The sequence below is a fragment of the Drosophila montana genome, unplaced genomic scaffold, assembly GCF_035044405.1.
Source record: "Drosophila montana isolate Dmon_TW-CO22-7 unplaced genomic scaffold, ASM3504440v1 contig_3848_1, whole genome shotgun sequence".
NCBI classification, from domain to species: domain Eukaryota; kingdom Metazoa; phylum Arthropoda; class Insecta; order Diptera; family Drosophilidae; genus Drosophila; species Drosophila montana.
The window spans coordinates 908,119-930,801 of NW_026998720.1; the positions used below are offsets into that span (position 1 = coordinate 908,119).

Here is a 22,683-nt window from a genome sequence, read left to right on the forward strand (position 1 = left end):
TGAGATATAACTGACGAAAGGAGTAACAGCAGAACCAGAGCATAGATCGAATTGCGACTATTCCCTGCACTATATTTAAGACAATGCGATATTGTGTTACTTAGTTAGAAGGAATATTTACTTTAATTTTGTCAGTTTAAGCAACGTAGCTGCAAGATTATTTGAAGTATACACAGAGTATCTAAAAGTCTAACACTCATAGCTAGAACCTTGTTGTCTTTTTGCACGTTTACTGCAAGCAATTTCGCTTGTTAATGAAATTTGCATTTGTGCTACGTGCAGCGCAAAAAACATTTGGCTCTGTTTCGGTGATGTGCGATAAATTAGAAAATCATGCATTTTATGCTAATGCCAACACCGACAGACCGCAACGGAACGCCAGCGCTAAGAATAACATACTTTTAGCTTGACAAGTTTTTACCACTTTACATTTTTCTCAATTTACTTTTATTTTTCTAACTTTTTTTGTGCGCCAGCTATTCGAGCAAATGAAATTACTCATACGCCACGTTTTCAATTTTTATAAAGACTGCCAGACTGACTTGAAGCAGCGAAGGCGAATGCTGCACGACTTTTCGTGAACGGAACGGAAGAAGGTAAACCCTAAGCTGATTACTGTGCAAGGAAATCAAATGAATTTGCAGCGAAGAAAAATCTATCGCTACATTAAATGAGAGCTGGGGCAACTGCGGTACCCAATCCGCATTGATTTCTTTATTGCAATTTTATTTGATTGCGCTCATATAAAATTACGTATACGCAATGTTGAGACAAGTACTGTAACATAGAGCTAAAATCTCATCAAACCTATCAGCGAGTGGCATCACGCATGCAATGATTGTAAGCAACAACAACATCAACCGCAGCATCAACAATCCACCAACACTTATGAGGATGGAGCTGAGGCAAACGGAAGCGGAAACGTTAACGTTAGAGCAAGCATCTAAAACGTAAATGTGTCACGTAAATGGAGCGTAAATTTCAATAAAAATCATTTCAATTCTACCGAAGCCAAAAGGAACCGTAACTGCTTCAATCGTTCGCCACACGGGCAGGCTGAAAATGTACGTAGTTTTGGTGGGTGACTTGGGTGGCTGCTAACTCCACAATTACAGCAGTCGGCCCGCGTGCCAGACAGATGTAAGTGAAACCGTAATCTGGCAATGCAAACCAAAGTACGAAGGTAAGCAAGAAGGTAAGACACTAAGCATTATGCCTTCCGCTTAAGGGAAATTGAATTTTGCGTCCAGCTTCCGCTCATCTGCCATTAACAATAGCACTTAACTACTCAATATGACTCACCCAACTTGGCGATGCAGCATCTCTGCCAGCGTGGGATTGTTAACCGTCACATCTGGCGCATTATCAACTATGACATGAACGTACTCGTCCGATACCAGCAGCTTCTGAAGATCCATATACCGATCGTGCGGCGTTACCTTTCGCGTGGTGAGCGTGGAGCCAGCGACTACTGCCTCCTGGCCACTCGGTGTGCCGCCAGTTTGACCGCCCGAGGGTTGAGCCTGAGTTGAAGCCTCTTTGGAGCCTGAAGAGTTGCTGTAAGAAAGTGCGTTTAAAAATGGCTCAAATTATTTTGCATTCCAGACATACTTAACAATATTCGAGTCAGTAACTGCTAATTGCAACGCACAAGTACCTGTGGCGACCAACTCAAGTTGCACGTTAAAGGAATTGCCCACAAGGTCGAGCTACGCTATAGTTACATTTAATCTTAGACCTATGCTCTGCACACTAACACATTTGACTGTTAAGACCAGGATTATGAGCTGAGAGGTCTTTTCTATAAGACCCAGCTTAAGTTGTGTCATTGGCTAAACAGTGAACAAAAACAGGAAAAGTATTTATAAAATGTAAGCATATATATATATATATATGTGGTCCACACATCTGTTAGTCCACTTCTCAATCCTTACTATTTTCTGATTAGACTGGGCCATTCGAGCTACATCTATGACATTTTTCACTCAACTCATCTCAGTTGCTGTTGTTGTTTGGCTTACTTTGAGCTTCGAGCAGATTGCAGTCAGCTCCTTGCAGCTGCTTGTTATCATAATATTCGGCAGCTGCTCGTGTGCTTCTCGTAATTGGAGTGCTGCTCTCTTTGGTCATTAAAATGAATTTCAAATGTGCCTACGACAAGTTGGTAAAATGCAAAAGGCGGATATTGCATCATTAAACGAAGGGTTTACGCGCTGAGAGTTGGCTCAAATCAGGTCCTGCAAATTGCTTCACCTCAGCCACAAAACTTTGTGCATTGTCGCTTAAATTTTTAAGTGCGCAACAATTTCAGGTTATTTTTTCCTACCCATCTACCCTCTTGATGCCCATATTTAAAGTCTCTGTTCTGGGCTTGTCTCTGGGCTTCACTCAAAAGGTGCGTACATGTGCAGCGGCGGGCGAAGTGCAAAACTTTTTCAATTAACAGTTGCCGGCAAGCTTTAAACTTTACAGCCGCTTCAGAGTGTCGGATCCTTTTGCTTACTGTCTTTGTCATTGCCGAAGGGCTCATAACGCACACCTCTTAACGAGGCTCAGCAGATTTTACGCTTTTAATGCTGTCGTACACTGAAGCATGCGACATAATGACATTATGTGTGACAATGAGCTTACTTTGTTGCACGTATACATTAAAGCAATTTACCACCAGTTAGGAATGCAAAAGTACTTAGGCTCCATTTAAATATATTTATGTAATACACCACATTGGTTTTCTGGCCAAACACACATTATGTGTTTGTGGCTAACAAGCCACGTGGCAGGTAAGTCAATCGCATTATTAGCATCAGCTATGTAACGCAACATGACACATAGCAAGTAGCAACACGGCAGCATGGATCGATGCTCGATGTGGCCTGTACTTAATTAAACCAACGACAAGTTTTCCTCATTAAACTGTCACGTGTCATGCGTAGCGCAGGTGACCTTTGCATGGTCTTCACTTACGTAGGTAATGTTACGTGGTTAATTAAACAGTTTAGATATTAAATATATACCACTCGCTCATGCTGGTGAGTGTCAAGTGCAGCTGACTGCTCTCCCAGACTGATGAGTATACGCTTTTGCCAGACCAAAATGTCGTCAGCACCCAGCGCAATCTATGAGAGCATCATGTGGTGTAAATTCCTACGATCCGAATTATCGCTTTATTTTTATCAGAGTCTGCCCAAAAATAAGAAACCAGATGTGATTCGGTTGCTTTGAGTTTTCGTTAGCTCTGCTCTGCAGCTCAATGATCGATTCGAATTATAGCACTTTATGAAATTCTTGCTCGCATTTGCTGATAACAAAACATATTTATAGCTTCACATTATGTTGTTCGAATTTTTACTTAAATAATTAATAATTCATAAATAAAAACCCCAACCCTATTCCCCAATCAAGCCGATGTAGACATACAAATTGAATTTAATATGTGCATTTCTTTAAGCGAGCGAAATATATTTATGTTGACTCAGGTTTCACGTAGGCCTTAGGGATAGCGCCCTTGAAGCTTGGGGCTCTTTTAATTAAGAAGTAGTCTTCTCTAATTAGAGTCTGGCTCTCATTCGTCAAAAGCAGGGCACATAATGACGTTATGTGTGGCAATAATCTCACTTAGTTGCATGTACATTTAAGACATCGGAATGGATGCACAAAGCCCGTCCCTTCTTCTAAACCTTTTATGTAATATTCAAAACTGTTTTTGGGGCCAGAACAGATTCTCCAACTGCAGCTAACCAGCAGCGTGGCAGGTTTGTCAATTAAATCGATGCACTTAATTGAACTAATGACAGAGATTCCTTATTAAGGTGTCACGTATCGTGCGTGACGCAGGTGACATCTGATTTATGATCTCTCAGGCAGTTAAGCAAATTTGCAAGGACGCAAGGAAGGCAGAGACGTGTCAACTACAGCTGGCTAAGGTCCCAGATTGGTGAGTATATAAACTACTGTTCGGACATAGAGCCCATCAAAGTGTGCAATGTCGTCGCGACCAAGTGAAATATTCCGCGACATTATGCGCTTTGTGCGCCTTATATCGGGCTGCATTGGTGTCGATGCCTACGATCCGAGTTATCGGTTTAATTCTATCACAGCCGTTACAACAGGTTTCATCGTGATGTACTTGACCTTTACGATCGTAACAGTGGTCAAGGAATTTAAAGAGAACTGGATGTTCTTGATACAGGCATGTGCCATGAGCGGCAGCGTGATGCAAGGCACCAACAAGTTATGCGTTGGAGTCTTTTCTGCAAGAACAGTATCAGAGCTCTATCTGCAGCTGGAAAAAATCTATGCGGACTTTGAAAAGGAGCCTGATCCCAGATACCAAAAAGTACTCTTACGCAACTGTAACAAGCTGAGACGCGTTCTGTTCTTAGTTGGCCTCAGTTACGTGATTGGCGTCTGCGGAATGATCCTCACAACGGTTGTGGCTTCTTATATAACTGGCCAAACCTATTTAAGTATGCACTTTCATCTACCCGGGATAGATGTGCACACCAAACTAGGTGGTTGGTTGACCCTAGGAGTGCATAGCGTATGCGTTGTCATTGGTGGACTTGGGATGTATGCAGGTGACATGGTTATCATCGTCTACCTGCTGCAATCTTTTGTCTATGCGGATATATTGAAGCTCAAGGTGGATACGCTAAATACGCATGTCAAATTAATACAAAACGATAAACTACATCGTCAGACCTCCCAAATGCTTGTTGGCATTGCAAAGTGGCACCAGATCTATTCAACGTGAGTAAAATCGGACCAAATCTCACACGCAACGAGTAACCTCTGCCTTTACAGATTCATAGCCCAGTGCAATGAAATGTTTTATATATTGGTATCCGTTCAAATTGCATCCTCTGCCTTGTGCATTGTCCTAACAATCTTTGCGTTGCTTACTAGCGAGTGGGTAGGGGGCTACTGCTATATATGTATTATCATTCCTAACTTGTATCTCTACTGCATACTTGGCACAATGCTTGAGAACTGCGTATGTGAAAGATCAAAGTTAAATGTCTTAAATTAATAAGAAATATTCTATCCCTTTAAGAATGACAACATTATGTACGAGATGTACAACATATCGTTCTACGATCTAAGCGTTGAACAACAGCGCTTCGTGTTGTTTATGCTAGTCAAAAGCCAGAGGCCGGGTGTGATTCGACTTCTTGGAGTGATGCCGCTGTCTGTTAGCTCTGCTCTGCAGGTCAGTGAGTGCTTCAAATTATGCCACTTAATAATATTATTTTTCATATTTGCAGATAACCAAGAGTATATATAGCATTACTATGATGATGGTTAAATTTTTATATAAATAGATCATGTTTCAAATATCAATCCAGACGAAGCAACAGCAGATATTTAATGCTTACTTAGAACTTTAACGCTATAATTGCACGCTGAACCGCACGGATTTACTGTATGAACCGAGCCAAACAAAATATGAAAACTTTTTTACAATTACTATGAATTAATTAAATATTTACAAACTAAACATTCGCTTTTATGTTCCCTTGCTAGCAGGCGTTTGGCGCAATATTGCTCCACTCGCTGCACCTGGGAGCTTATGGGATGAATTTCTATCTAGCTGGTTGGTTGGCTCAGGCGGAAGCGTGTCTTGCCTGTCTTGGCAGCATGTCTTGCGTTTAGCTGCGTCATTTTTGTGTTTTATTACATGACTTCCGCCAGCCGCAAAATAATACTGGCGCCCCCCTGAAACACACGCACACATATACGGTAAAAAGGAGCAGCATGTCAAAGGCAGCGTGAAAGCCCAATTGCGAGTTGGCTTTTGCTTATAAACACAGCACAGCACAGATCAAAATGTCACCACCCAGCGATATCTATTAGAGCATCATGTGGTGTAAATGCCTACGACCCGAATTATCGCTTTAATTCAATCAGCTCGATGATCGATTCGAATTATAGCATTAATAAAATTCTCGCATTGCTCGCATTTATAGCTTCCCATTATGTTGCTTGAATTTCTAATTTAATAATTAATAATTCATAAGTAACAACCCCAACCCTATTCCCCAATCAGGCCGATATAGACATACAAAATGAATTTAATATGTGCATTTCTTTAAAATATGTTATGTTTTCTCATGTTTCACGTGGGCCCTGGAGTTGGCACCCTTTATGATTGGGGCTCTTTTAATTAAGAAGTTACTCTTCTCTAATTGGAGTCCGGCTCTCATTCGTCAAAAGCCGTGCACATAATGACATTACGTGTGGCAATAATCTCACTTAGTTGCATGTACATTTAAGACATCGGAATGGATGCACAAAGCCCGTCCCTTCTTCTAAACCTTTTATGTAATATTCAAAACTGTTTTTGGGGCCAGAACAGATTCTACAACTGCAGCTAACCAGCAGCGTGGCAGGTTTGTCAATTAAATCGATGCACTTAATTGAACTAATGACAGAGATTCCTTATTAAGGTGTCACGTATCGTGCGTGACGCAGGTGACATCTGATTTATGATCTCTCAGGCAGTTAAGCAAATTTGCAAGGCTGCAAGGAAGACAGGGACGTGTCAACTACAGCTGGCTAAGGTCCCAGATTGGTGAGTATATAAACTACTGTTCGGACATAGAGCCCATCAAAGTGTGCAATGTCGTCGCGACCAAGTGAAATATTCCGCGACATTATGCGCTTTGTGCGCCTTATATCGGGATGCATTGGTGTCGATGCATACGATCCGAGTTATCGGTTTAATTCTATCACAGCCTTTACAACGGGCTCCATCGTGATGTACATGTGCTTTACGATCGTAACAGTGGTCAAGGAATTCAAGGAGAACTGGATGTTCTTGATACAGGCGTTTGCTACGAGCGGTAGCGTGGTGCAAGGCATCAACAAGTTATGCGTTGGAATCCTTTCTGCCCGCACAGTATCAGAGCTTTACCTGCAAATACAGACAATATATTTGGACTTTGAAAAGGAGCATGATCCCAGATATCCAAAAGCACTCTTACGCAACTGTAACAAGCTGAGACGCGTTCTGTTTTTCGTTGGCGTCAGTTACGTGATTGGCGTCTGCGGAATCATCCTCACAACGGTTGTGGCTTCTTATATAACTGGCCAAACCTATTTAAGTATGCACTTTCATCTACCCGGGATAGATGTGCACACCAAACTAGGTGGTTGGTTGACCCTAGGAGTGCATAGCGTATGCGTTGTCATTGGTGGACTTGGGCTGTATGCAGGTGACATGGTTATCATCGTCTATCTGCTGCAATCTTTTGTCTATGCGGATATATTGAAATTCAAGGTGGATGCGTTAAATACGCATGTCAAATTAATACAAAACGATAAACTACATCGTCAGACCTCCCAAATGCTTGTTGGCATTGCAAAGTGGCACCAGATCTATTCAACGTGAGTAAAATCGGACCAAATCTCACACGCAACGAGTAACCTCTGTCTTTACAGATTCATAGCCCAGTGCAACGAAATGTTTTATGTACTAGTATCCGTTCAGGTTGCATCCTCTGCCTTGTGCATTGTTATATCAATCTTTGCGTTGCTTACTAGCGAGTGGTTAGGAGGCTACTGCTATCTATGTATTCTCGTTTCCAACTTGTATCTCTACTGCGTACTTGGCACAATGCTTGAGAACTGCGTATGTGAAAGATCAAAGTTAAATGTCTTAAATTAATAAGAAATATTCTATCCCTTTAAGAATGACAACATTATGTACGAGATGTACAACATATCGTTCTACGATCTAAGCGTTGAACAGCAGCGCTTCGTGTTGTTTATGCTAGTCAAAAGCCAGAGGCCGGGTGTGATTCGACTTCTTGGAGTGATGCCGCTGTCTGTTAGCTCTGCTCTGCAGGTCAGTGAGTGCTTCAAATTATGCCACTTAATAATCTTATTTCTCATTTTTGCAGATAACCAAGAGTATTTATAGCATTACTATGATGATGGTTAATTTTATATTTGAGTAGATATTATTTGAACTATCAAGTTAGACGTAGCAACAGCAGATATTTAAGGCTTACATAGAAGTTTAACGCTATAATTGCACGATGAACCGCACGGATTTACTCGAGGTTGGTATTAGGTGTATGAACCGAGCCAAACAAAATATGAAAACATTTTTACAATTACTATGAATTAATTAAATATTTACAAACTAAACATTCGCTTTTATGTTCCCTTGCTAGCAGGCGGTTGGCGCATTATAGCTCAACTCGCTGCACCTGGGAGCTTGTGGGATGAAATTCTAGCTAGCTGGTTGGTTGGCTCAGGTGGAAGCGTGTCTTGCCTGCCTTGGCAGCATGTCTTGCGTTTAGCTACGTCATTTTTGTGTTTTATTACATGACTTCCGCCAGCCGCAGAATAAAACAGGCGCCCCCCTGAAACACACGCACACACATACGGCAAAAAGGAGCAGCATGTCGAAGGCAGCATAAAAGCGCAATTGCAAGTTGGCCAATTGGCCCGTTTGTGGGTGTATGTATGTGTGTGCAGGGGTAACCATAAAAAGGTGCATGCAGTGGTAAAGATGTCTGTTATGGCCGTTGTTGTTGGTATTACATGGAGTCGTAGTTTCCAAGAACGTTTGTCCTGACCGTGCGTTGTCTTAAATTCCAGCACCCGCTGGCTTTTGTTGCCTGGTTGCTGAAAATTACGTTTTAATGCCAGGCCAGCCGTGTTTTATTGCAAGTTTTGTTGCATTTTTTAAAATTAAATTATATACAATAGTCGACTGGGGCTCACGATAGGTGTGCCAGCGGCGGTGACGACCGACTACACGGAGCAATGTCCGGATAGTAACTATTATTTAACTGTTGCCAGCGAACTCACTGAAAGTTAATCAGCAGAGCATTTTTCTAAATTCTTAATAAGTAGGCACGTATTAGTACTTAGGAGTTCTTGTGAAATAGGCACCATTATTTACCCAAACTGTATTACACTCTATATGAACAGAAAACACTCTGCATTCCCAGCATTGCAAGCCCAAAAGACATTGTTCATGGAACAAACTTTCTGCTTTGGGTTCCGTTCGTGAACTTAATTAACTTTTAATTTAAATAACTTTCGACTGCAAATAGGAAAAACTGATAGATAAATACAATGGTTAGGTTATACTTAAATAACAAAGTTATTTATACTTTCAGGTTTTTTTTTTTAAAATTATTAACCAAGCAATTGTTGAAAACAATATGGTTTGCTTCGGTTTACGGTTCGGTTTTTTGTTGAGCAACTGGTTATGTTAAAGGTTTTCTTCATAGTAAAAATAATGCTGGAATTCCGGATTACAGCCTTAATTCTCAGGCAAATACACTGACACTTAAAAATCTAATTGTATCGAAAATAAAACAAAATTGTCAGTAGTTTCTTACCTCTTCTGCAGGAACTTTCGTTTGAACTCGTGCAGCATTCCTCCGCCTCCGGCTGTGCCAGCCTCGCTGTAATCATTGTTATTGCCAAAACGCAGCTTTTGATGCTGTTGCTGCAGCAGATGGCGGTTCGCAACCCCGAAGTCCATTTGCACATCCACAATGAGCAGCAGCGTGAGCAGCACAAGCGTCGCTCCCAGGCTAATAGCCAGGCGCTCTTTAAGCTTCATGGTACGCAGGACGGCCATAATGGGCGAAGGAGAAGCACTCCTATTGCTGTTGCTGCTATTTAATTGACGTGGAGCAAAAGCCGTTTCTAAGGCGCCCCCTGGCTTGCTGTTGGACTGGGTGGCACAAAAATTGCGCAGCCTTGAAAGCCAGTTGAGATGACAATCCTGTTTCAGCTCTGGCCTGGCCGCCTGCATGTGCGGGGAGCCGGACGTTAGTGGTGCTGCAGCGTCGCGGGCGCGTGTCGAGCGCACAATGCGCCGCTTGATGAGCACTCGTCGTCGTGGCGCTGCCTCCTTATTGCCACTCTCGTTCTGCTGGATCTCAAACTGTGAAGCTGCCTCCTCTAACGCGTCAGTTGAGCAGCGCGCGTTGGCATCAACTGCAGCACTGGCGCTGGCGCTGGAACGTCGACCGGCAGTTCTGCAGTAGCTGCTGTTGTTGCTGTTTTCGATATGCCCATGCAAATTGGAAACGCTTATTTGTTCAGCTGATAAATCGTTATCGTTGATATCAGCGCTATTGTAACGCTGCTGTCGCTGCCGGAACCGCTGCAGACGCTCCGCTAGAGGCGCAAACTGCGCACAGCTGCAAAGAGAGGAGAGAATTTTGTTAGCATGGCAGATGCATATGTATGCGAGATCGTCAAATCTTAAACGAGTCGAATGTTGTGTGAAATGCAATCAATCGCGCTACCAAAAACCAATTTTGAACAATCTACAAGTTTTCATTCAAAACTTCAAGAAAATAACATATAAGAGTTCCCTAGTCGGGAGTGCCCGACAAGGAGATACCTTGAACCCAGTAACAAGCTGCCGTTTCCAACCATCTAGCTTTTTTCTATATATATAACTGTATACGCTAAAACACGCATACACACTTTTTTGGGCATAAATATGGAATTCTAATTTGTGCATATACTAAGATCCAGAGCTGAAGCATCAAAAATGTTCTTTTTTTGAGCACAGTGGAAGGTATTCGAAAAGTGGAAATATTGTCGATCAGTATATACTCTAAAAGAACTGATACCGTAATGAGGAAATACTTACACTAAAGTGTTGATAGATCATTAAAAAAATTTTAAAAAATATATCAGTATGAGCTGGGTATTCGGGCCAATATGCGGACATACGTTCCAAATATCAACTCTCTAGTCTCCGAGATAGACGCCGAATTCATTAAGATCCGGATTAAATAAAGAACCCTGATACGTGCTAAGTGTGATTGTTTGGATAAAAGGGCTAAGGATGTCATTCGCTTTGAGAGTAACATAGCTGTAGGACACTTTTTGCCTGCTTTGTAAGCGCCATGGCAAAGTTACAAAGCTTCCATTGTTGTGGGGATGACAAGGAGAACGAGTGTCAAAAATATGAACAGGCCGCCACCGTAGTGGAGTTGTTTTTTATTATTTGTGCAGAAAGCGGCGTCACGACCATCCGCCATGTTGACTGCTGCCGGAAATGCGGCAGAGTCCATTTTTTGTGCCGCTAACTTTGCCGTCGTCGTTGTTTTCTACTGTCTGCCTGTACATTTTATGTACTTTTTTTTGTTTGTTTGCATGAAGCATATTTTTTCCATGCGCTCTTGTTTTGCCTTGTTTGTGTGTGGGTGTGTGTGTGAGTGGGGCTGCCAGACAATCAGAATTTAAACTATAACTACAACAGGCTCGTCCGGGGTTACAGTATCTATATTTGTTGTTTTTGCTGTTGATAGGCAGGTCAAAGTTAACGAAGCTTGTTGCTTGCCCACAAGAAGAGCCAACATTCGTTGTCTAAGCTACTTCGATAACAATATTGTTGCCATGTTTGCGGCCGCTTCAGCATCTAAATGCAGCTCCATAAAAAGTACGATAACAGCTACGTGCATGTGCAAATTGAAGACACATGACACATTTACAAGCATTTTCAGATTGAATGGAATCTAACGTTACGGCCCGCATGCTACTGACATGACATAACTAAGCTGGCAGAAATAGTCGCTAGCTTAATAGAAATTTAGCAACGAGCCATATGCTATATGCAAAAATTGCTGATTAGAGCAGTGCCTGACAGATAACACGACAAAGGTGCCGTCAGATTGTAAAATGCCCCAAACTGAACTTAGCGACGGGCCTTAGCTAGGCACCATGTCAATCAAATCAAATATCGTGCCAATTGCCGATGTTGCCTATCAAAGTTGCATATCATGGCGCGACGATTTGACAGCTAGATTCAGACAGAAGCATGTAACAGGGTGCAGACGCTGATAGCGGACGCGACCAGGGGCCACAGGCAGACGCTTTAGCATGAGTAGATATCTGAGATATGCCCAATGCCTGCAACAATCAAATCAATTGCAGACATCGACGCTGCTCGTTGAATGGGCGCCCGGCAATGCCAGTCAAATCCAGACAGGAACGACAGCAACGTGACCCGAACAAATTCTGTGGTAGTGCATAGACGAGTTCATAGACTCCAGGAGAACGGGTATATGCCGATACTACGTACATTTATCGTATGACAAACGGTTGATAAGCGACAGCAGCAACAACAACAACAAAGCGACCTACAAGTGGAAAGTGTGAGTGGGGGAAGGAGAAGGGGAAGGGGTTTAAGGCGCGTTAATAGCAATTGCTATAGCCGCATGTCGATGTCGACAACGTTGCTGTTTTGTTGTAGCTGTTGCTGTTTCTGCTGTTGTTTAATAAATTTGCTGCGTTGCATTAAATTAAACTGATGCGGTATATTAATGATGGAACGATGGGGCCAGGGAACGTTGACTACAGCTAAGACTGGCAAAAGCGTTGCTTTAATGCAATTGCCGACAACGCAAAAACAAAAGCAACAACAACAACAACCACATCAACTAGAGAGACAGCAAGTACGTCGCCAGTGACTGAGTGAGTGACAGCAATTTCCCTTCCAATTTGTGCTCTGTTTTTATTAATCAGATGAAAGAGAAAACAACAAAAGCGTATCAAAAGAGTTAAGGGCAGGAGAGTTCAATGTATGCAGTACGTGCAAAAGAGCCCATACTCATATTGATAAGAAACGAGCAGCACTTGGCCAAAACAAGCAGCACATTTATTACGAATCAATTATAGACCTAGTCAAAGTACTTCAATTGAATATCTTATCGCTAATTACGAGTACTAGTAGAGTGGAGTATAGACTAAGCCGGGGGCCTAGTTGGTAACCCGTGAATACCTTTTGCTAAGACCGTAGACTATTCCGTTTGATGTATGTACATTTCTGTAGTCATCTGGCTCACACAACTGCCCTCATTATCGACCCCATTGTATAAATCAAACTCACTTTCAATCAAATGACAAACTGCTTTCCGCTACCTTTCTCCTGCTCAATTAGCTTCAGTCAGTGAACTTGCCAGCGTCGACAACAAGATTATGCATTTTCCCCCAATCGAATCAGTGCAGCTGCCCCCTGCCCCATGCTTGCTGCCTGCTGCCTCTCATCCATTCCAGCAGCTACGCATGATTGATTTTCGGAAACTATTTCCCATAGCCCAGTTGCGCCACATAGGGTGATCACAGTGCTGTGCAATTTTGTTGTAAGTGCGAGTAAACGCGTAACCCGCACAAACTTGACGCGCTGGCAAACTTAGCAAACTTAAATCAAATCAGTGGCGATTGTGCAACAACAACTGCTAAAAATGACACGCTTAATGCGTTCAGTGGCACGCCCCCCTTTCGTACACGCCCCGCCGGCTACAGCTGTTTGTTGTTTGCCACGCATCAATGAGGTTGAAGAATGCTCGGCATTGTGCTGCTGTCGACATGCCAAACAACATCGAGAATGGCTGGCAAAAGACTTATCGATTTTATGGGATTGTTGTCAGCGGTTGCACTTGAGCTGCTTGCGACAACAAAATAACAACAACAACATCCACGACCACTGCAAATTTGGCTTATCGACCAATCGAGCGAGCCAATCAAACGAACTGCAATCCGATATGCAAATGCCTGACAAACTGTTGCAGTTGCAGTTCGTTTGCCATGGGGTGTCAAGGTTATTTGTGGATCTCACTTGACTAATTTGGCTCATTTTGTTAGGGCTTGCCCCATCTACTTGCGTATACAAATGATAGTAGAAGCGCAAAACTTGAACGAATTGCTAAACTAAGCCAAATTGATGCCAACATTAAGAAAACTTGTACAACAAAAGCCTTTAACTTTTTGTAGACATCCCACTCGCATAACTTTGTCAAAACTAAGCACAGTTTAACTCGAAATACTTTTCTAGCCGGGGTAAGTTTACAATTTTATTTGTTATCCTAATTCCATTTATTCAAAACATTGTTTTTATGGATTAGTTAATTATTGATACGTATTTTAATTTTTAGCCATTTACGTGCATAAAAATTAGTAATAGAACCATTTTTATCATGAAGCATTTGGCCTCTAGATTGAGTTGGAATTTCAAATTGATTAACAACCTCATTTTTCCAAGCGTGTGAATAATTTTAACTCATAGATTTCTATTGCATATAATTAAATATGTTGCCTAAAAAATTGATTTAAATTAAAAAGGAACTCAGCTCAGAATTATTTTGCCATTCGTTTTTTTCTTGGCGATTTGCCTTTGCGCTTCGTCAATTTACCTTTCGCTTTGCAAACTTTGATGTTGGTCCTGCGGACTCTCCAGCAGCTCATCAGCCTTATCTTCGCCGTAATCGTAAGCAGGAGCTGCAGCAGCAATGCCAGTAGAATAAATGTCACGGTGTTTGTCCGCCTTACTAACGTCTAACGGTAGGGAGTCCTGCAGCAGTCTCAGGTGATTCAGTGGCTGCGATTTCTCCGTTGCTTTGCCCCAGGTCATTTCATTACCAAAGTCAACATTGTTGTTGTCCCAGATTCCAGCCAGCTTAAGCTGCAGGGCTTGCTGTTCCTTCTGCTGTTTTTCCATGATGCTGTTAATAAAATTTTCTGGCTGGCTCATTGCTTGCCAGTTCTTTCGTTCCTGCCAGGCCAAGGAAGGACGACGAGGCGGGGCTCCAACTGATTGCTGCTGCTCCTGCAGCTGCTCTGTAGCCAATTGAAAGGCGCTCTGATGCCAGCCATTGTTTTCCTTGTTGGCCAAGTCACCCAGTGCAAAGCTTGAGTCATTAAAGTCCTCGTCGCTGTTGTAGTCACCATAGGCTTGGTACTGGCGGCTTTGGCCGCCCCTTGAATTGTTGTTAGCCCCATTATATTGTTTTATTGCTGATTGATTCTTCGCCATTGCAATTTGATTTATGCCTGAACTATCGCTCCCTCGGCATATGCTCTGCTGGTAATCACCATTGTTCTTATTATTCCCATTGTAGCTGGCTATTTGTCCCATGGATCGGCCGTGTTCCAGCTGCGGAGCTTGTGTACCCACTTGCTCCTGAAGCTCCTTTGACTCCAACCGATCCCGTTCCAGGCAGACACTACTCTGGCTGCGCTGTCGTGCTGCCTTACGCTTGGCCAGCGCTGCCGGGGTAGGCGCAAACAGATTCCGTATGTTTGCATTGCGTTGGGTGGCGCAAAATTCGCCGTTGCCCGCGTCGCTGTTCTGCTTAACCTGAATAATTGTGAATTGTTTGCAATTTGATTTTCATTGCTTTTTTAAAGCTTGAAGCGGCTTTTGTTTTTGGCCGTTTAATATTGTTAATTGGACTGGCGCTAGGAAAAAATCTGACGCTCAGACAAATCATGCTCAAGGAAATTTAGCAACAAATTTATTGGTTAGTAAAGAACGCAGCTGCAAGACGACAGAGGAGCAAACATCATAATAACGGTAACAATTGTTATAAACGGGCTAACAGAGGAGACGTAAAAGGCAACTTTGGTCAACTCAATGTGCAGACATAATTGGATGAGTTACGTTTGGAGCGGTTTATAAGCGTAACAACTTCGGAAAATGTAGTACTTACAGTGCCTGTCAGCGATATCCTTCGGGAATGTGACATTGAACCAGACGTAAGTAGAGAGCAAACAATTCAGGGGGTCATCAAAGTATACGGATACAGGAAATTTTGTGTGCGTCTCAAAGTCGGCTCAATCTCTTCATCCGCAAAACACTGGTACACAGCAAACATGGTAAAGAAATCAGAAGGAGCAGAGATAGAAGAGAGAAAATTTGAAACGTAAGACAGATTAGCATAAGCGGATAACACCCAAACTAAGAGTTGGCAACAAAAACAGCAACTGCAGCACAATTTGGAAAGCCCCAACATAGTATGGAATCGAAAGCATGTGTGAACATCTAAGTGCTGATGCCAAGCAATTCTCAAATGCATAGCAAACAGAGCTACAGCAAGCGTATGGATCTCAGACGAGTGCCAAAAATACAAAGCCACATCAATACAAATGTGAATGACGCACGAGTGGATGCTTGAGCTCCAGCTGCTCTATAGCTCTGTTAAGGCTTCTTTAAATTCGCATTTTGAGTGGCAAAGCGCAAAACAATAACAGCAGAAGCAGCTACATTATCAACCGAAATTGCAAATGGCATCAGGAACAACATCAAAAAACCACAACAAGTTCAATCTTGCCGGAGATTCAGAGAGCAGCTAAACAGTCGCAGGAATATATACAAATCGCTTGGTGGTTATCTGCCGAGCCTCTATTAAACATTGGCGGAATAGAAAAAGTCTGATAAAATGAAAGGTCAATCAATGCACCCAGCCCGAAAACATTGCATGCATGCAAATGGAGTTCTTTTGAGTTTTGTTTACGGTTCCTTTTACCAGTTTAATTTGTGACCCCGACTTTATTTGACACGTGTGAGAGAGTTTATCTAAATTTAAACGTGTCAACGATTGATTCAAATACTTCCAAGCCATGTCCCGTATAGCCCTGGATATGTCGGTCAACACTCGTCTGTATACTGTAATACAAGTACTTTTAATTTTTTGTGGTTTTGCCAACAAAATAATCAAAAGTGTTCACCAACAACAATGGCGCACACAGCAAAACAAACTGACAAAATTGGAAAATGGGACGGGTCGTTCCATCTGATGCAACTTTACATCTGTTTGTTTGTTCCACAGAACGTAGGAGAGCCAGAGCATCCAAAAATGCATGTCAAGTGAAATTACTTGTTTGCAGTGGCAACAGATTGGCAAATGGAGGTCAGCTGCAGCAATCGATGCCAAGCTCGGCCAAGGGTGCATCTGCTTCAGCCACACCTACACACACGTATCCATGTCCTGGCCGGCACTCTGATATACGCAGACGACACTTCTATCTGCCCGGATACGCGACTAGGAGCGATAAATTGAGATGAATGCCTGGCACTATGAACTTCGAACAGTAGCTCCGGCCATTCTTTTTTTACCTCAGTCATATATTTTGTTTCGACTATAGTGCACTTGCCTTGCACTTGTTTGTCCATTCACTTTTAGCTCTTGCCAATGTCCCTGATAAATATTTTTGACACCCTGATCGAATAGTGTGGCTTTAAGAATGCCCCGCTGAAGTGTGCGAGGTCTATAAATATTTTATTGTGTATTTTATTGCATGTGCCATAAAAAACGGCAAGCAGGCTTGCGACAGCGAATGCCCATTAAAATGCAACACGCATGCGACGCGTTGCGATTCCATTGCATAATTTAAGGCGCTCGCGCACGCAGTCAACTGAAACAATCAGCAACAAGCCGCTGCTGCCAGCGTCATTTACAGCGTCGCTGCTGATGTCGACCATAAAATATTCATTTAAAATGCAACATGCAACACTTTGCATCACGCATTCTGCATACTCACCCCCTATCTATGCATTATCGCGGGTATCACATGCAAAAATGTCCGCCCTGCAAATGTTGCATGCTGATGACAGCCTCAACCGGACGAGTGTACAGCTCCATGGAGCGCTGTTGGCATTTTGACGCCCAACAAATACTAATCCTTGGTGTGAGAATGAACGTGTGATATTTGGCCAGGGTTTGACTTTGTCAATAGTTGGCGATAACAAGCGAAATAAAACAAGGCAAACAAAATCTAACAAACGAGCACTTACCAAACAAGCTCCACCAGCTAACAATTGGATGCGGCCGACGGGTTTATGCAAATACGATGAATTATCAACTGAAAATAGTGCAAACATTTGTTATATTAGATTTAAACGTTTTAAAGATTTCATTTCTGATATATTTTTTCATATTCTTCCTTAACAAGCTATTCGTAATGATGTCCTTTATAATGCGAGTACTAAATGTCAATTAAAATGAAATACATAATTGATATATTGATACATTCATATAAACAAGTTGCAGCTCTAATGAAATAGTTTATAGACATCAAATGATTGCTTGGTTTGATGTAATTGGAAACAAATTGAATTGTTAAGTTAAACCAAGCCATGGAGATGACAACACAACAAGTCAGCAATTTAAACCAAATAGAAATGTCAGCTGTCAAGTCTACATTTCATGTATAGTCAAATGTAATTATCTATCTCTTCAAGCGATTGAGTCGGCATTGTTATTGCTTTCGCAGTTGCATTGTTGCTGTATCTGCCGCAACTGTGAGGCCTCTATATGGCAGCTTTTATGCTGCAACTTTTGATAAGCCAACTGATAGATACTTCCCACAACACCCGCTCCAACCACAGTAAACCAACGCATAATGCACAAAAGCTGTTTGGCCCTTCCAGATCGAATATGGGCATCGATGTGAATTAATAGGATACCATGCAGATGCCATGATAAACAGCCGCACATTAACATTGGCTTTTAAAAGCAATATCACGTAAGATATCAGATGGCGGCACAACAGCCGCAACAAGACAATGCAATAAGGTCGTAATATTGCAGGAAACTGCTGCCCATGGCTCACCAGGCCATTTAGAGTATGCACAATTATCCAATTCACTCAAACGTGGCAACATTGTCGTTGTCGTCATCGCTCATCAGGCCTCTGTATTTTTCTATAAACCTAAATTTATCGCTTAAGTGCGGGTTGCCAACTGCCCGAGGGCTGCGCCTCATTATGTTGTGGTAATAGATCGCGAGCCTCCCAAGCCAGATTCAGTCATTGATACACGAACCTCACGATTTGGTCGACGAGATCATGCGCCTTAGATTATGAGCCCAGACGAGATTCAGGCATTGCACGTTTTGTGCAGAAAAAGCGAAAACAAAAAGGGAAATTTTACGGTGCTCACGTAATTGAATTGCTGGCAGCTAAATTGGCATTTATTATAATAAAAGCAAATATGCAATTTCGCTTTTCTAAAAACATAAAAGTACAAACAAAAACTGTCCAAAGCAACGAGGAAGCAGTAAGCCAACTTAAGAAACTTGTTTAAACAAGGAGCATGTGTCGTAGCTTTGAAAGGTGAGAGGATAAACTAAGTAAAGTCAACTGAAGTGACGCGTTAAGTAAGCATTTGATTAAAGTGATAATGAGACAGCATTTTTAATAGGATACAATTGCAGCGAGTGCGACAGCCACAAGTACTTTAAATAATTAACTGGTTATCATGAAAAAGAGAAATTATCATATTCTTCTTTAATATATAATAGAAAGTTGCCTTTCCAGCTTATTTTGTTAATCCTCTCAATAAGTGTTGTTTTAAATAATATTACAATAATATAATTAAACTCTTTTTGTATCCATCAGATTTTGTTGCAAATCGCAGCCTAATGGCCAAAAGCCAGATTTATATATTTACTTTTATTCAATTTAATTCATTAAATACCAGAAAAAAACAATTCCAGCTACATGCGTATTAAAATTGTAAATGGTCCCAAAAAATGTTTTTTGTGCGTAATCATTAAATAATTAAAACAAAAACAAAGATGGACGTACAATTTTAACGCGCCGCTGGAAAAGCTAGAATTGTACATAATTAAAATAACGTATGCATAAATTAATGTAAATGAAACGTGTTCAGGGATTTTGGCATTTTCCCGTCGTTATGGAAATTTAAGTTGATAATTAGGTCAACAATAAAATATTTAATAGGATTAACATTTGCCTTAAATACATTTTAAAATTTAAATTACGAAGCCTGTTTTTTGTTTAGCCAGACGTTAATGGATGCCATATTTCATTATATTCTACAAAAAATGAGTTCCCTTAATACTCTGTTCTGATTTACGCAATGTGTTTTATTTCCAATTTTCTAACTACGAATGCGGTTGCCTATTTTAGCTTAATTATTGAAACCCATTACGCCATAATAATTGTGAGTTTGCATTGCGTGTGTGCGGATCAATCAAAATACATTAATTCGAAACGGCCTAACTTGTGGACCCGACTTTATAGACGGATAGTTATCTATACTCTTCCAAAGGGAGCAGTCCCTTTACGCTGGCAATACATAATTTTTAATTTCGCTTTTCAGAATAATAAGTTGATATTTTTTTTGCAATCATAGGGCACTTAAAAATAATTTTATTTTAATTTACGTAATAGCTTAATTGGGTATTTGAACTTTTGCTTGTTGTTAACTTCCTAGCTTGTCCAATGCCAGTGCCATTTTCAACCAAGTATTTAGCGTCAAGCGAGCGCTTAACTCTCCTGTCATGGTGCCTTGCTCTATTATAACATTGAACTTGAAACTGCTGCAGATTAAACGATTGCTGAATGGCTTACATATATAATTATTTGTTGTTTGTGGACTGACATATGCCAACACTTTCATGCTCTGTCGATTGAATGCATCAACACGTGTTCGTTATTGTCAACAAATTTAACGCTTTTGCAAATTGTTGCATACGTGATAATTGCCGGTCTGCAATTGTGTATAAGAATTAAACAAAATCCATTAACTCATAATTTTCTGCTATGCTGCACTCGCCATCAGCTCTCGGCAAATGCAAACAACTGAACGTTCAGTTAGTTAAGCCAAAAGGCAAAAATTGTGCGCAATTTAACGGCAGAGCGCGCTTTTCCACACCAACAAAAGCGATGCGCACGTATCCGTGAAATATTGTGAAAATAGCAGCTACATACAGTCAGCGGCCAACTCATACTCATACTCACACTCGTACTCATACTCCTTCTCCTACTCGTACTTGCAGTTAAGTGCAGTGCAATTGTGGCAGCAAGAAATCTTCCAAAATGTTTCGAAAAAATTCACACGACACGACGTTGGCGTTGTTGATTATGGGAACCACTCAAAACGAGTTTGATTGTTTTTTGTTGTTGTTATTGTTGTTGCTGTTGTTGCTGTTGCTGGTATTGTTGTCATTGTCGTAATTTGGCTGTTGCATGCGAGCTGCATTGTGTGGACTATTCGTTGGCACATGGTATGTGAAATAAATGTACTTTTATACATATTCTAGAATACACTAATATCCTGCTCAGTCGACTTTATTTTAGCCAAATACATATATACATATATCGACCGTCTAAGCTGAAACCTTTCTATTGAAACAATGGGAGAAACGTTCTAAGCTACGAACGCATTAGCTTATGTCTATGAATTCCATCTACAAAACTACTACTTAAAATTAAGGGTATGCCACAGTCGTATATTATTAAATTTTCGTAGATATTTGTTGTATAAACGAGTTAATTGAATTTGTTTGCAGTGCGTTTTGGCTCGCAGTGTTTGGTTTCTGCATTTTTTTATCAACTGTAAATTAATAAATTATAAATTATTATATATAATTTCATTTGCAGACAAACTAGTTTACGACTGTCAAATGCCTCGATTTACTGACACAACAAATTGATTAAAAGTTCTGTCGCTCTCTGAATAATGTTTTCGAAATACATTAAATTAAATTTACAATGCACTTAGCAATAACAGCAAAAATTGAATCAAAACTTAGATTTAGTTGCATGTTTCATAAAAAAACTTTTTTGGTCTTCAAATTAAGCTTACGCAATTTCGTCTACATTGGAATCGTACTAAAAAGATTGAGACGTTGACGATGCGACCGGAAGTTAGCGGAAATCATTAGACCCTGACTCGAAACGCTTCTGCTTTTACTACTGGTGACATAAGATGTACGAAGTACAATGGATTAAAATGACAAGAAACTCTAAAAATTGTTCAAGGCTGACCGTCATTGAGCTCGCATGGACGCATAAATATCATATTTGGAGAGTTGTATTTTTCTAATGATTAAATTCAATTATAAATTGGAGACGCAACCATCACAACAGATTCAACAATTTTAAGTATCTGCATAAAAAATGCATATTTTTCCACTGTGCATGTCTGTTGTCGCTTTCCATGGCCTTCGTTCTGCTCAGATATTTTTGCTTGCCCTACACACAAAAGGCGAAGATGCGCCCAAGAGGCATTATTGTTATTGCTGTTTGTTGTTGTTGTTTGGTGTTGTTGTTGGTTGTTAGTAGTTGGCAGCTTATGCTCGAAACTACTCAAATATCCGGAATCATTATTATAAAAATGTGCCAGGGAGCGGATGCCCTGGGCCAGGAAGTAATTAAAGCGCTGCACATAATTGGTAAGTTTCAAGCAAAGCACGTTAAACTCCTTGATGGCTTAGTAAACGAGCTGAAAGTTGGCCCATAACCCAGCTCTGAGGCAGGTAATATTAATTAAATTAATTAAGTGAGAACAGTAGGGAATCTTTTCGCGATGGTTTACAAGCAACAAATGCATCCCATATCCTAGGCAGGACCTTAATAAATAGGCCCTAATAAAATGAACAAAGGTGACAGCGTGGCGTATACGTGACGTGGCAATGAGATGCCTAGTTGCCAACTGGCGCCAGTAAAAAATAAAAGCCAGATAAAAATCAAATTAACAAGCGAAGCGAGAGCACAAAAAAAATTCGCACAAGTAAATAAACCTGTCCCAGTTTTAAACTAATAAAAAAAAGTGAGTTGGTTTCTGATGATGCAGCTACACCTGAGTAAGACTGGGTCAGAGCAGGACGCTATAAGTTTCTGGCTTGTCGTTTGGACAGAACCAATTTATCTTTATGTATATGTAAACATTTGTCGCTGGTGCTGCTGCTGATTGCGAGCCAAATGAATTTAGCTGCTGAGAGATGACAGCGGACTAAAGCCAAATATAAAAACGCAATTTCACAATGACCGAAGGGACATTTATAAAGGTAAAATTTAATGACGTTGACCGTTGTGAAAATATAAGGCCAACAGATAAAAAATCAGGCGAATTAAATGAACAAGCCAGAAGACGAGGCTGGCGAAACG

The 22,683-nt window shown here is 41.1% G+C and overlaps 3 protein-coding genes across 4 annotated transcripts in view; 2 read left to right on the forward strand and 1 right to left on the reverse strand.

The window, feature by feature from the left end:
- LOC135438266 (uncharacterized) overlaps positions 1-22,683 on the reverse strand; it is a 58,393-nt gene that overhangs the window by 12,632 nt on the left and 23,078 nt on the right. For both annotated transcript variants that reach the window (XM_064696520.1, XM_064696521.1), the window contains 5 exons: positions 17,561-17,628; positions 15,477-15,623; positions 14,181-15,124; positions 9,360-10,172; positions 1,303-1,557 (listed from right to left, as the gene is read on the reverse strand). In XM_064696520.1, the coding sequence (XP_064552590.1) occupies positions 1,303-1,557; positions 9,360-10,172; positions 14,181-15,124; positions 15,477-15,512 (2,048 nt within the window). In that variant the 5' untranslated portion in view covers positions 15,513-15,623; positions 17,561-17,628. The remainder of the gene's footprint in view (positions 1-1,302; positions 1,558-9,359; positions 10,173-14,180; positions 15,125-15,476; positions 15,624-17,560; positions 17,629-22,683) is intronic.
- LOC135438797 (putative odorant receptor 83c) lies at positions 3,983-5,321 on the forward strand. The gene is made up of 4 exons (XM_064697289.1): positions 3,983-4,749; positions 4,804-4,993; positions 5,054-5,209; positions 5,265-5,321. The coding sequence occupies exons 1-4, from the start codon at positions 3,983-3,985 to the stop codon at positions 5,319-5,321; spliced, it is 1,170 nt and encodes a 389-aa protein (XP_064553359.1).
- Positions 6,620-7,958, forward strand: LOC135438442 (putative odorant receptor 83c). Its single transcript, XM_064696770.1, has 4 exons — positions 6,620-7,386; positions 7,441-7,630; positions 7,691-7,846; positions 7,902-7,958. Exons 1-4 carry the CDS (start codon positions 6,620-6,622, stop codon positions 7,956-7,958), a joined length of 1,170 nt encoding a protein of 389 aa, XP_064552840.1.

What these genes read in the sequence shown, in the direction of transcription:
- LOC135438797 (XM_064697289.1), top strand. Translation starts at nt 3,983, where the DNA reads ATGTCGTCGCGACCAAGTGAAATATTCCGCGACATTATGCGCTTTGTG. An exon ending in TGGCACCAGATCTATTCAAC is followed by an intron (nt 4,750 to 4,803) that starts GTGAGTAAAATC and finishes CTGCCTTTACAG; the next exon opens with ATTCATAGCCCAGTGCAATG. An exon ending in GCACAATGCTTGAGAACTGC is followed by an intron (nt 4,994 to 5,053) that starts GTATGTGAAAGA and finishes TATCCCTTTAAG; the next exon opens with AATGACAACATTATGTACGA.
- LOC135438442 (XM_064696770.1), top strand. Translation starts at nt 6,620, where the DNA reads ATGTCGTCGCGACCAAGTGAAATATTCCGCGACATTATGCGCTTTGTG. An exon ending in GCACAATGCTTGAGAACTGC is followed by an intron (nt 7,631 to 7,690) that starts GTATGTGAAAGA and finishes TATCCCTTTAAG; the next exon opens with AATGACAACATTATGTACGA. An exon ending in CTGTTAGCTCTGCTCTGCAG is followed by an intron (nt 7,847 to 7,901) that starts GTCAGTGAGTGC and finishes TCATTTTTGCAG; the next exon opens with ATAACCAAGAGTATTTATAG.